The sequence below is a fragment of the Rhipicephalus sanguineus genome, chromosome 2 (genome assembly GCF_013339695.2).
Source record: "Rhipicephalus sanguineus isolate Rsan-2018 chromosome 2, BIME_Rsan_1.4, whole genome shotgun sequence".
NCBI classification, from domain to species: domain Eukaryota; kingdom Metazoa; phylum Arthropoda; class Arachnida; order Ixodida; family Ixodidae; genus Rhipicephalus; species Rhipicephalus sanguineus.
Genome location: NC_051177.1, coordinates 58,000,806 through 58,015,146, shown reverse-complemented (window position 1 = coordinate 58,015,146; position 14,341 = coordinate 58,000,806). Strand labels below are relative to the sequence as shown.

General features: G+C 47.7%; 1 protein-coding gene across 1 annotated transcript in view; it reads right to left on the bottom strand.

Annotated features, from left to right (window-relative positions):
* Positions 1-369: 369 nt before the first annotated feature.
* The window catches only part of LOC119381618 (POU domain, class 4, transcription factor 3-like), a 48,380-nt gene continuing 34,408 nt past the window's right edge, over positions 370-14,341 (bottom strand). Inside the window, exons 2-5 of the mRNA XM_049412387.1 lie at positions 7,063-7,143; positions 5,836-5,961; positions 3,055-3,289; positions 370-2,015 (exon numbers count right to left, since the gene is read on the bottom strand). Coding sequence (XP_049268344.1) covers positions 1,366-2,015; positions 3,055-3,289; positions 5,836-5,961; positions 7,063-7,143 — 1,092 coding nt within the window. The 3' untranslated portion in view covers positions 370-1,365. The remainder of the gene's footprint in view (positions 2,016-3,054; positions 3,290-5,835; positions 5,962-7,062; positions 7,144-14,341) is intronic.

Genomic DNA, 14,341 nt, shown 5'->3' with positions numbered 1-14,341 from the left:
GCCCAATTCCGTATTGGTTGACGTTCCACGCATGACGTCACGTCGACCTAAGGAGGCCTTCGCTCTCTCGTAGACGGTGTCGGTATGTGCTGCATCTTTCTACAAATGTCGCTTTCGTTAACCCCGCGGGCTCCAGAAGGCTGGAAAGAATCACCACTCCCGTTTCAATAAACTAAAGCGTAGCGCGTACAAACACACAGTCGCAACACTGAAATTTCGCGTGGAATGGGACGACATACAGAGAACCAGAGTCGGGCCAGGATGACGTCAGAGGCTGCACGTAAAGGACAGAGTCAGTCGCACAGGACAGCACACTGCCGGCTCTGCAGGAACGACAGCTTGAAAGCTTGCGAAGGCGCTTCTCGTGGAAGAAGCGCTGTGCATTCACGGCTCGGTATACGCTTTGGCCGACAGGATGGGAGAAAGCTCCGAACGCGGCTGGATCGACTAGAAAGTGCGCACGCATTGGCGCCGTATGATCGCTGTTGCACCAGCCTAGAAGTCCCTTTTCACTGTCACGAGCACAAGCTGCAGTCAGTCAGTCACTGAAGTCTCGTAGTGGCCGGCGTTGCGTGTTTTCTTTTTGTTCGGCTGTCGCTCGCCGCGGTACAACTGGAGATGGCTGCCGCAGAACAAAGATTTAGTGTCGTAACCCGTTTGAATTTCACCTGGGATCGAGAGAGCGTTGACACAAAACTGCACGGGGTCTTTTGATGGGGAAAGCTGACTTAATACCGTAATCCACTACGTAATCCACATTTAATACTTCAGATAAACTTTTTTCCCATAACATAGAAAAAAATCTAGATTAACTAATAACAAGACCCATTCGCTTTGTGGTGTTAGAATAATGAGTTCCTCTAAAATTGTAACGATCATTGGTAAATAAACACATTCACTGTCAGAGTATCAGCAAGATGTCTCGGCGCTGCACCATCATATATAAACTTTTGCACGTTCGCGCCAAGACGATGCCCTTTGGGGGTGCGGGATGCATTAAATAAAGGCTGAGTTATTCGCGTTCATCACGAAAATGTTCAACAAGGACCTGAATGAGAGGCAGAAGGTTTGATGAGCATAACAGAAAATAAAGCGGCAAGTCGTGTCACTGACCCAAGAGTTATATTATAGCGTGGCGACATCCCAGCGACTGCTTTTCCGTTTCGTATGCACCGCGTGTTAGAACGAGCTTACAAGTTTCGACTTGGCATTCTGCTGGCAGTTTCCCTGCTGACAAGCTGCTGCCTGTCCACCGTAGCAGGCCATCTCCAGCGCGGGCGCGCAACGCAACGCGGCTGGCGGCGCGGCCGAGTCGTCACACCACTGCACGTCCGTGGAGAGCCGCGCGGCCTCGTACCGGAGCCGCTAGTGCTGCACCGCCGAGTACTTCATCCGCTTCTGCTTCTGGCGCTGGTTGCAGAACCAGACGCGCACCACGTTCTTCTTCAGGTCCAGCTTCTCAGCGATGGCGGCGATCTTCTCTCCCGACGGCCGCGGCTGCACGGCGAAGTAGGCCTCGAGCGAGCGCTTCTCGGGCGCCGCGATCGAGGTGCGCTTGCGCTTCTTTTCGCCCGCCGGCAGCACTCCCGGCAGGTCCGGGTCGGTGCGCTTGTTCTTGGCCTGCGCCTCGGCCGCCTCGAGCCACGCGCCCAGGATGGGCTTGAGCGCCACCATGTTGTTGTGCGACAGCGTGAGGGACTCGAACCGGCAGATGGTGCTCTGAGAGAGCGATCCCACGCCGGGCAGCTTGAGGTTGGCGAGCGCGCGGCCCACGTCGGCCTGCGTGACGCCCAGCTTGATGCGCCGCTGCTTGAAGCGCTCGGCGAACGCCTCCAGCTCGCGCGGGTCCGAGTCGGCGTCGTGCACGGCAGAGCCGGGGAACCCGCCCCCGCCGGCATGCATGCCGTACAGGGGCGGCAGCTGGTGGCCCACGGAGTCCGCGGACGGAGGGCCCTGCATGGCGCCCAGCGGGCCAGGCAGCGACGACGGGCACAGCGGGTCGAGAAGATCCATACCTGCGTGCGATGGAAGTATTGTAAAAACGCAAGAAGACAGACTGATGGGCTAGTTGGTCGTACATAATTCAAGCAGTAGCGCAAAGAATCACATGGACAGCGAAACATCCATAGTGCTCTCTTAGCCATGGTTCCTGTCTCACTCTTTCGCTGTCCATGTGGTTCGTTGCGCTACTGCGTAAATTGTGGAAACTACCCGCGTGCACGTTATACCTTTGGGTCGATGCAAAATGTCTGAGCTCCTATCCATTGTTCTTACACTAGGTTCGTTCGGAAGACAAATGTTCAGCCAGCCATGATACTGGATAGCGAAGGTGGCCGACTGGTTGGAAACAACATTTAAAAGCAAAGCCTTATTGAAATCAGTTCTTGTTATGTCTTGTGAAATGCTGTACTGATTACTAGCAGCTGCATCTGCATTTGCAACTGTAGCTACGAGAAAAATCTGTTGCTTGACTGCGCAAGCCTTGCTGACAATTCAAAGTGCCAAGTCATCAAATCTTAATTGAAGAGTTAACTTGAGTAATTTGTTGCTGCCGTTATCCCCTTTTGTTTGTATTTAATACCACTGCGTAAACATAATTGGAAACAGAGTATTTCATGAGGCGGAGTACGGGACGCGTACATCAAGGATAAAGTATCGAATTACCATTAAGCTTTCTCTAGTCATTAAGCCCTATCCGACTGCTTTCATATGCGGGCATACATTTCAAACCTTTGGAAGGCTTATACTGCATAAAAACACAATGCATCATCAATCAGACAGACAGACAAGGAACTTTATTAAGGTGCGGAGGAGCCAGCGGAGCCCTATAGAGGACCACTGACTAATTGCGTTTTTCTTTCCCTGGGAGTTCAGTTTGCCTTGCATCTTCTCTGCCTTGCTAATCTTTCAAGTATGCTAAGATGAAAGTCGCTTGCGACCTCTTGAAACGACATAACGACGGTCGCACATCTTTCTAGCTTTTCTTTCGAAACACATAGATGCCATAGTGTCAATTGGACGATGACAATGACTAGCGATAGAGATGTCTCTTACCGTCCATTGTGGAAGGGTGGTGTCCCATCTGGTGATGAGGCGGACCCGGTCGCGACGTGGGAGGTGCGCCGGGTGCCCCTGGTCCTCCGGGAGGCCCCATAGCGTGGTACATCATGTCATGCCGGATGGGGAGCCCTGCCGCGGCACCCGTTGGAGGAGAATGCTTGCTGATGTCCACCAACGCCTCTGCGCGGCCCATTAGGCCGGCTTCTTCAAGGCCGGGAAAGAAGTTGCCCTGTCATAGATTTTAGAACTCTCAGGAAGTTTCCCATGGATAGAAAGATAAAGACGACATGCGTGCAAGAGAGGGAGAGAGAAAGAAAAAGCTATTTATTGAAGAACATAGAATTCTGCTGGCGTATATAAAGGCGTGTTACTCTGTATAGGGAAAGGGGACTGAGGACAGCAAGGCCCTAGGAGGAGGAGGGAAGGATATGGTCGTGGCATGTGCAAGTGAGAACGTAATGGTTGGGATGTAAGCCACTTTACAGGTTATCAATTAAGTTAACATACGTGAGGAACATGAACAGAAAATTTAAAATTTGACGTTACTGAGAAGGAGGAGGCATAGGTCCAAGTATTTTCCCGAGATGTAGAGTACTTGGGAAATTGAGCACATTCTAGTTTGGAGACTATTTCTTTCTTCTCTGTATGCCTGGCATAGGTTGCTATGTATTGACTGCATTGCGTGTGTCATTATTCAATGACCCTTTGATATTATGGCGCATATAGAACATGAGCGATGGTGCTGATCGTTTCAACAAAAGATGGTATATTGCCAGGCTAGTGCTCACTGTGGTGGCATATAGCTGCTGAAAACAAGGACGCTGTTTCGATTACAGGCCACCGTGGCCGCATTCCAATGGAGGTGAACTGCAAGACCCGCAGACCTTCGATTTAGGGAACATTGAGAACTCTGAGCTGGGTAAAATGAATCCGAAGTCCACCTTTACGGCGTGCCTGATCAAGATTTTGGTATGCGTAGTCTCTAACTACAGAATTTAGTTTTAATTGCCACGCAAATATACGCGCAATGCTGATATAATTTAATATGTACAAGACACCGACGGCAAAAAGTTGGGGGATCACATGTGATGCTTTATGGCGGAAGGGCCAGTGACGGCCAAGGAGCTCCAGAAACGTCGACGAAACATGCAGCATATCCAACGCAAGGACATTTATTATTGCCTTAGAGGTCGTGATATTGAGTAAATTGGGTTGGGGATGTTGGTAATTCATGTAAATCTTGGTGACTCGTGGTGACGAATTTATAGCACGAGTACAAGTTAAGTTAAGGACACTTAACTAGAACTGGGGCGAGGCGTTTAGCTTCTTCCTAGTGCCTTTAGCTGTAACGTACATGACTGCTGGTGTATCACACACAGGTCACATTCAGTGGTTGCTAAAGCTATAGAGGGAGCTAGAGAAGTCGACGCTATATTTGAATGCACAAATTAATTTAAAATATAGGATAATGTGATATAAGGTACTTTGACGAGAACACAAATCCGTCAGGAATCCGCTTAAGCGGTGGAGTACGCGATGCATGCGCACATATTCACTTCGGACATCTTCACAAGGTATTGTGAGTCCGCGAAAAACATTTAAACTGATATTTAACACCCTGTGTGTTGACAGGATAAGGTCGTGCAAAGTGCAAAAATAAAAGCATTCGCAAGATATATTCGAAGCGTGCGGAAAACGAGATGGGTGCTATGCTTTTTCTATGTGCTTTGACGACGCGAATAACTCATTCTTACCTAATTATGGACAACTTATGTTGCCACTAGAAAAGTGTCCAACTGGACTTTGCAGTAACCTAATTATATATCGTCAAGACCTATGTCTAATTGCTAAGGTTTCACGTGCCAAAATCCCGATATGATTATGAGGATCGCCTTAGTGACTCCGGGTTAATTTAGACCACCTAGGGTTCTTTAGCATACACTTAAATCTAAGCACACGTGCGCGGAAGTGTCGGGGCTAATCTAAAAACAAGGTCTTGTAAACCTATATGTGTGAGCGGCAATCTCTGTAGTGCGTTATTAACCATGATATCAGCCGTAATATGTTAATAAGCAGCATCGCTTGACATTCACTTCGTTCAAGAGATCCAACAGACGAATCCTCGTCTTGTACTTCACCGCGGTACGACACAAACGTGCTCATTGTTCCAACGTTATTAGGGACACTGCACATCGTAGCAGGTGTGGCTCTTTGAGACAGTGTAAACGGTAACATTAAAGACGTCGCGTCCTGGGAGTGCATTGGTTAGTGGTAGTTTATCGGATCCCATGTAAAGACTGTGACAGTGTATATATCGGCGAGACAGGAAATTTTGAACAGCGGATCAAACAGTATGTCAATGACGTCAACAAGAAAAAAGTTTCTTCGAATGCCTTGGCCGAGCACGCTGAAAACTTGAGCCACCACATTGATTTCGATAACGCCACGATCTTGGAAAAGGAGAAGAAACTGTCTGCAAGGCACCATTTAGAATCCATCCTGATTCAAACGACGGATCATACTTTGAACCGAAATGACGGAACGCTCCCTCTTATCTCTTATCTACAACCGCTGCTTACGTCATATTTTAAAGCTTTCATAAGCATCGCTTCACTCGTCGTCGCTTTCATTGTGAACAAGGCTCCTGTCAGGGGAGCCGAAACGTCTTTTTCCGCATTTTATTTCTTGGCCGGTGTCCTGCTTTTATTCTATCATGTTACTTCCCGACCAGACGGGTTTCCGTAAAAGCCTCGACTTCATTGGTTAATTCCTCACCAGATTCTGCATCCGATACCGGTTGTCCGGGTCTTCGGGTCCCGTGGACATATCCGCGTAGTGGAACCGCGGCGCTGCCGCCAAGCAGCGCCACCGTCGATTGTGGGCTTCCGATTCCGGCATGGCCTGCGCAAAAGCAAAATTCTGAAAAGCAACCCCGCAAGCCGCACTTGCTGCACATTTCAATACCAAACGAGAAAGCTGCTGCGGATGATCGCCTATTTGACATCGTACGAATGCTTGCAGAGAGATGAAGTCACTTGAGCGTGAGAAAGAAATTTCTTTCTCCGACCTAGTAACGATTGAAAAAAAACGGTAGTTCATTTGATTCCTATTGCTACCTATGGATCATCCGATCCCAATCCTACTGCTACCTATAATTGGGAACTACTACCTCAGTACATTGTTCACGTCACCTGTGTTTAATTATAATCAAGTTGCTGAGATCAGGTCGAAGCTGGGCTTACACGTTCAGCGATAAGACGTTATTTAGACTTGGTGCCTGCGGCCAGCTTTAGAGGGGACTGCAAAGCGTCAAACATAAATATAAAAAGAAAACTAGTATGTCGGTCGTATTTAAACCACAAATACACACTTAACGTTTTCTAATTCTTAGTAGGCGAGTGTCCTGATAATCAGGTGATTGAGCAGCACAGGAGTGTTTTCCTCCAAGCATAGTTAACGGTAACCAAGTAAAACTACAGCAGCGACTTTTGAAGTGTGCGAGCTGTTTTTGAGCGCGTCTCCTAGGCGCCATTTGCTGCGTTGCGCGCCGTCATGACTCGTCCTTCGTTGTCCCTCGCTGTAACCGTGCGAACGAGCACAGCCAAAGACGCCTCGCGTGCGCGTCCGCCAATCAGAGCTCAGAACGCAGTCACGTGGCAGGGCATTGTGGTTTATTTCGATGTCACCAGATGGCCCTGCCACGTTTCCGTTAAACTTTCCGCAATGCGCTGATGTCTAATACGGACCGCAGCGGTTGTGCGTCACACCCATGGTTCACAAGCGTTTAATTTCGTAAAGATCGAAAACTTGTACGTTCCATTCCGGTGATATGTTTGCGTGCGTGATTCTCTTAAGTCTCTGGGCTACAAAACATCGATATGGAGATTAAAAGGCCAGTTGTTATATCTGCTTCATGTCACAAGAATAGTGTATACTGTTCTTCAGTGGGTGCACCGGCCGAGTAATATACACGCAATAGAAAAGGCAGGGAATGATACTTACATCGTCCATTAGCTGAAGTTTCCTAGAGGTCCATGAGTCTGCTTCGGTTTTAACCATAAACTCGCCATTGGACTTCTGACCCTGTAAGAGTAAGCATACAGGAACAACTATTGCTGCGGCAGTATCGCTTAGTGATTGCGGACCACATAGAAGGTTTTAGGTAGTTGGCGACTAAAGTGTTAACACGTTTAACATTAGTCAAGTCACGCAAAATGAGGAATTGAAAGGCGTATGTACAGTCACAGTATATTACACGGAAGTTTTTCAGAAAGTACGAGCAAGTGCTGTCTTTGTTGCTTGTGGCTATACGTCGCGGCACTTTATCTCGTGAATCATTGCACCACGTGATGTCGGCGCTAGACTATCATTAAGACTACGCTCTGGTACCGGTGTTTGCATGGTTGGTTCTAACGAAATTATTGTGAGACAAATAGATATCTGCCATAAATGACCTGCCCTACGTGACCGCTCCCAGTTTCTGACTGATCGAATTAAGGAGAAGTTTTAATTGATCTATCTATTTCTACAAAACAATCGTAACTCATAGAGGGTTGGATAACTGAGGAAACGCACATTTTGAGTTCGTATGAATGATCATGCACAAAACTGGCCAGATGCCTCTTCAGTATCGGGATTGCAGCGTTTATAGCGGTACGCTCAGCAATCGCAGGTAGTGCCCACTCAAAATCGAGGGAGATAATGCAGAATACAACAGCACAGCTATCTGTATAAATAGCTACGACCTGCAAGTGATTCTGGTTTACCAGGGGCAAGGGGCTTTTTTGTACTGCAAGGGGCTTTTTTGTGCTGTTTATATGTTCTAGCACCAACGCCCGAACCCCCCGTGAAAAAACAGGGCCCGTATTTGCAAATACATCTTACTCTAGGACGTTATAAATTCTAAGTCAATAGTGATGCTGAGATATCATTAATGATGCTGGCTTGCCATTGGCCCTCACGAACAAAAAGCTGTGGGAATTCAGCACCAGGCTTCTTAAAAGAAGCCAGTGGGGTTAATTTGACGTCTCTGAAAGCAACAAGTATGATACGCACTCACACACAGCACATTTGTTTGTAAATCTCCCAATTCATGTAGCACTCTTAGCTATTCTTGATTTAATACTCAGTTATATGACTTTTTCCGCACTTGTCGGTTTAATGCGACTTTTAACAACAGCTCGTTTCGCAGAAATTCCGCCGTCGGTGTCGGCGTCGTTGGTTGTGAGCGAAAAATCAGCGTTGTCCGTGACCAAAAAAATCGAGAAAGATGCAAATCAAGTTAATAATAATAATCTTTGGTTCGAGTGGGAATCTAACCCAGGCCTTCTGCGTGGCAAGGAGGTGTTCTACCAAGCCACGCCATTTTTTTTCTCTTTAATGGTATTTATTACAAATGCGCGTAATTAGCATACATGGCGAACACCTTCGAACTACATGAATGCGCTGTAGTAGCACGCATGTAATATTGCGTGGCAGAAGGGTAGAATTGCGCCAGGCGTCAAAGCATTTGAATTGCGCAATGAGTGGGTGTTTTAAAGGCCAACCAATTACAAAGCGCTCAGACATATTTAATCATCATCACCAGAAAAAGCCGGCAGATCCCACGCATTGTGGGAATCGATGTAATGCGAAGCAGCCAGCAAAGAGCTGCATACATCGTCTTGTATGTCAATGAGGAAAATGCGTGTCATGGTTTTCATGTGAACTCCTATTATTTATGTTCGTCACACAGTAACGTCGCGCAATACCAACTTCGGGGTCGATCAAGCTAGAGAAACGGCCGCCAGCGCACCATGAGCGTGGCACGTAAGTCATGCTGTACATGACATGCGTGTCATGATTCTCATGTTAACTCCTGTTATTTATGTTCGTCACACAGTCACGTTGCAAGATACCAATTTTGGTGTATATAAAGCTAGCGAAACGGCCGCCAGCGCACCATGAGCGTGGCACGTAAATCATGCTGTACATGACATGCGTGTCATGATTTTCATGTTATGACTTGTCATTTATGTTCGTCATACAGTCATGTTACGCCATACCAATTTTGGTGGACATTCGATTAACCAAGCCACTAGGAGAGCACAATGTCGTAGGCGGCTAGATAGATAGATAGATAGATAGATAGATAGATAGATAGATAGATAGATAGATAGATAGATAGATAGATAGATAGATAGATAGATAGATAGATAGATAGATAGATAGATAGATAGATAGATACGCTCAAAGTCGCAGAAGTTCGCTAAGAAATGCTTCGCATTTAAAAGCATCTACAGAGTGAGCAGCTGCGTAGGTTCGCGTGTTGCCTTACGGACGCGTAGTGGGCTTTTTGCTGATTCGCAAAAGGAAGAATAATGGCGTAGTGGGCACTGCGCAACTGCACTGGCAGTAGGCATGATAGAATAGTTTGAAACGGCCAATGTTACGCACATAGAAGTTGGTTTTCTTGCGGCACTGTTGAGGCATACACCGAGAACCGAAGTCAGGCTAGCAATTGAGAAGGCGATGCGCACGGGGCCCGATTAATCTATCGCGTTCTACTCTTGAAGGCGAAGCTCAAGCGTCCTCCAAGTTTTTTTCATTGTTTCAGAGGAAATTTCATTCCCTCTTTTTATTCCTATGTAGATTCTAGGAATAGATGTTTTCTTAAAGCTAAGCTGCCTACTTCTAGCACATTCCTCCCTGGGGAATTAAGGTTCGCGTCCGTATGTACACAAAAAATATGTGTCCCTCGTGGATCCCTCGGTGGCTTAAACTCCTCAGGGCCTTTCAATAAAGTTGCTGACTGACTGACTGACTGACTGACTGACTGACTGACTGACTGACCTGACTGAACTGACTGACTGATGAGGACTGACTGACCTGACTGACTGACTGACTGCGACTGACTGACTGACTGACTGTCGGACTGACTGACTGACTTGGACTGACTGACTGACTGACTGACTGACTGACTGACTGACTGACTGGGACGGACCTGACTGACTGACTGACTGACCTGACTGACTGACTGACTGACTGACTGACGACTGACGTACGTGACCTGACTGACTGACTGACTGACTGACTGACTGAACTGACTGACTGACTGACTGACTGACTGACTGACTGACTGACTGACTGACTGACTGACTGACTGACTGACTGACTGACTGACTGACGACTGACTGACTGACTGACTGACTGACTGACTGACTGCCTGACTGACTGACTTGACCTGACTGACTGACTGACTGACTGACTGACTGACTGACTGACTGACTGACTGACTGACTGACTGACTGACTGACTGACTGACTGACTGACCTGACTGACTGACTGACTGACTGACTGACTGACTGGACTGACGACTGACTGACTGACTGACTGACTGACTGACTGACTGACTGACTGACTGTACTGACTGACATGACTGACTGACTGACTGACTGACTGACTGACTGACTGACTGACTGACTGACTGACTGACTGACTGACTGACTGACGGACTGACTGACTGACTGACTGACTGACTGACTGACTGACTGACTGACTGACTGACTGACTGACTGCTGACTGACTGACTGACTGACTGACTGACTGACTGACTGACTGACTGACTGACTGACTGACTGACTGACTGACGACTGACTGACTGACTGACTGACTGACTGACTGACTGACTGACTGACTGACTGACTGACTGACTGACTGACTGACTGACTGACTGACTGACTGACCTGACTGACTGAGCTGACTGAACGACGGACTGACTGACACTGACTGACTGACGACTGACTGACTGACCTGACTGACTGACTGACTGACGGACTGACTGACTGACTGACTGACTGACGGACTGACTGACGGCTGGAACTGACTGGACCGGACTGAGCTTGTACTGACTATGACTGACTGACGTGACTGACTGACTGACGACTGACTGACTGACTGACTGACTGACTGAACTGACTGACTGACTGACTGACTGACTGACTGACTGACTGACTGACTGACTGACTGACTGACTGACTTGACTGACTGACTGACTGACTGCTGACTGACTGACTGACCTGACTGACTGACTGACTGACTGACTGACTGACTGACTGACTGACTGACTGACTGACTGACTGACTGACTGACTGACTGACTGACTGACTGACTGACTGACTGACTGACTGACTGACTGAGAAAAGAAAAAGAGACGACGCAGATGGCGGAGCGCGCTCACGCGTCGGCGATTGCCTCGGCCTTGTGTGATGACGCTTCTGTAGTGGGACGTAAAGCACTGACAGAAACAGGAGAAGGCGAGAAGCCGAGACGGCGCAGCGCGCTCACGCCCGAAGGATATTTTTTTTTTAAAATCGGAGTGGCAGCAGCCACGCGACTACACACAGCGAAAGCGAGACCGTGCAAAAGCGGAGAATGCATCGAAAGACAGCGAGTCCGTGGAAGAACGTCACCGTCTGCAGTCGCTCACGCCAGAAAAACGAGTGCAGATGCGTCTACTGCAGAACCGCGAATACAGCTTCGCTAGTCATCCGTCCCCATATGAATGTTAGGGTCCCACGAATTTCTCAAAGTTACGTAATCCTCTTACTCTTGCCTGAGCAAAAGTAAGGTAACGAAAACATTACCTTTACCCATGAGCCACATTCAATCTTTCTGCCACCCCTTGCCATCTTTTTCTTTCTTCTTTATTTTTAGTGCAAGATAGCAACTGCCCGCTTATGTTCCAGTCAGCCTGCTTACCATTTGCATCTCATTTGTTTTCGCTTTTTCTTTTTCTAAATATGTTAGCATTGCGCTCTTGCACACTATACTAAACATGTCGGGTTAGTGTTTGAGAACGTATTGTCACGGGGTAGTGACGATGAAGAAGGCGGCAGTGAACTCGTAGAGACGACCCTATTTATTGAGCTCACTTGTGCCCAGAGAATTGAGTAACTCAAAGTACAAGCAAAGCACGCTGCAGTACACTGATAGCCGCGATCACAGTCGTCGGCCGTCGGTAATCTGATTGTCGGCGGAACGCGTCGTTTTTTATGCATTAGTGATCGAACCTTAAAGCGTTATTGCTGGTGCTCGCGTAAGCTCCTGAATAAATTAGACTACTCGCGTCCTGCCTATAATGCTAACAGAACAATCTGAAACAATCGCGAAGCTTCCCAAACATTGCGGCGAGGCTTGTGTGGAGCGGTGCTAACAGTTTTTTGTGGGTGAATGCCGATCACATCAAAATAAAGAAATAAGGGCACATGGGAATATACTCAAGCGGCACGTGCAATACGCAAAGGTGAACGTACACAGTAGGTTTGCGTGCACATTGTTCTTAAAACATGTACCTCTCAGGAAAATAAGCGCAAGCAAATGACGCTCTAATACATGTTGAGGGACATTCGGTTGGCGAATGTGCGGCACAGCAGGCACGTAGGCAAACGGGGGGAACCCCCCCCCCCCCCCCCGGCGAAATTCGTCCAGCCTTCTGTATTGCCGGGCAACTTTTTTTCTTTTTGCCATGGAAAGACTTTCTTTCGAACAATTAAACCTTGCCCACCCCCCCCCCCCTGAAAAAAATCCTGGCTACGTGCCTACAACACAGGGTACATCGACACACACGCATTGACGTGATCACATTACCGATCGACTGGCGCCCGTTGTAGATGTCTCTCCCGTACGAAATTGTTTTGAAACAAATGTTTCGGTTGCAGAGGACAAAATCTTTTTGGCCCTGATATCAGATTTCGGTTCTTTACTTCGCCTGCGGATGCGTAGCATGATGCAGCGGGATAAAAACACAGTGACGTCGGAAGGTGAATGAACGACACGCCCAAAGCTTTCCTTTAAAATTTTTTCAAAGTTGTCTCGCTCATTTGCATAGTCGCGCATTATTTTTTTAATGTAATGAAACTCTTTGTTGACTTCGAGTCCTTCATGTGCCTTCCTCGCACGTCGTTCAGTCCTTGCGCGTCCGTTACTTTCTTGCGCTCCATCTCCATTTTGTCATGATGACCTCCCAGAAATATCATATCGGTACCCTGCTTGTATCAGAATTAGCCTCTTAAAATGAGCTGATCATTTCTTGAAACTTCAAAAGGAGACAGAGAAGGGAGTTATGGATGTCTGAACAAAGGTCCTCGTCTTCACGAGCAGCACGGCAGTGCTGCACATTTTACAGTAATCGGTCACCTTGTATATGAAACGTATCGAGACAAGTACACCATGTTTGTCGAAGAGAAATAAGGAGAGGTTGACCTGGCGAGCATTTATCTAGCCAATTACTCCACACTGAGGTAACGGTAAGTGGGAGAAACAGGAGCAGAAAAATCTAGATGGCAGGTAGCATAGTACAATAAGTTACTGTACACACGTCACGTTTTCCTATGCGCTTATGTGCGCTACGCACTACGAGCAGGAGTCAGCATCGCACATAGTGTAGTCTAAAGACGAGGTCCCGTATTCACAAAACCGTCTTACGCTTGAACTGCTCTTAAGTGAAAATTTCATCCAATCTTGATGCCGGACATTTCATTAGCGAAGCAGACTGGCTAATGTCAAGTAACACTTACGAAATGAAAGCTTTGTGAATTTGGCCCAAGAATTTGAAGTCTTATTGTTTAAGTGAAAATCACACGAATACTCATATGTAAGCGCAATGAAGAAAGAAGCGCTTCGTTTTTCTCTTTTTTCGGAAGTAGTGTCGCCTTTCAGTGGCACGTAGACCGCTTAGAACAACCGTCTCTGGTTCAACTCGTACAGTTGATGTTAGTGCAAGTACAGGCGGAAGGTACGAGGTTAATGAATCTACGTACGCAGCGTACCTAACGAGCGCAGACCCTTCGCAGCGTACCTACGTACGTACGTACGCTGCGAAGGGTCTGCGCTCGTTCGCTGACACTATGACGCAAACTTGGTTGAGTGACCCCAGTGTCTGGAACCGTCGCCTGCATGAACTAGACCCATCGAGGAAGCTCCAAGTTCCATCGCACCTCCCCCGCCGTGATGCAACTTTACTGTGCCGCCTGTGGTTAGGAGTAGCTTTCACGAAGGCGTACTCTTTTCGCATAGGAATGGCAGACACCTCAAAATGTGACTCGTGCAATAGCAACGAAACGATAGAACATCTACTGTGTTTCTGTGGACGTTTTGTGAACGAACGAAACGTCCTGCGCGATGCGCTGAAGAAGTTAGACGACAGACCGTTTTCCGAAGAGAAGATCCTCGGATCGTGGCCCTACGGCATCGCAGGCCAGCAAAGCGACGCGAGCATTACTGCTGTTTTTAAAATCGACCG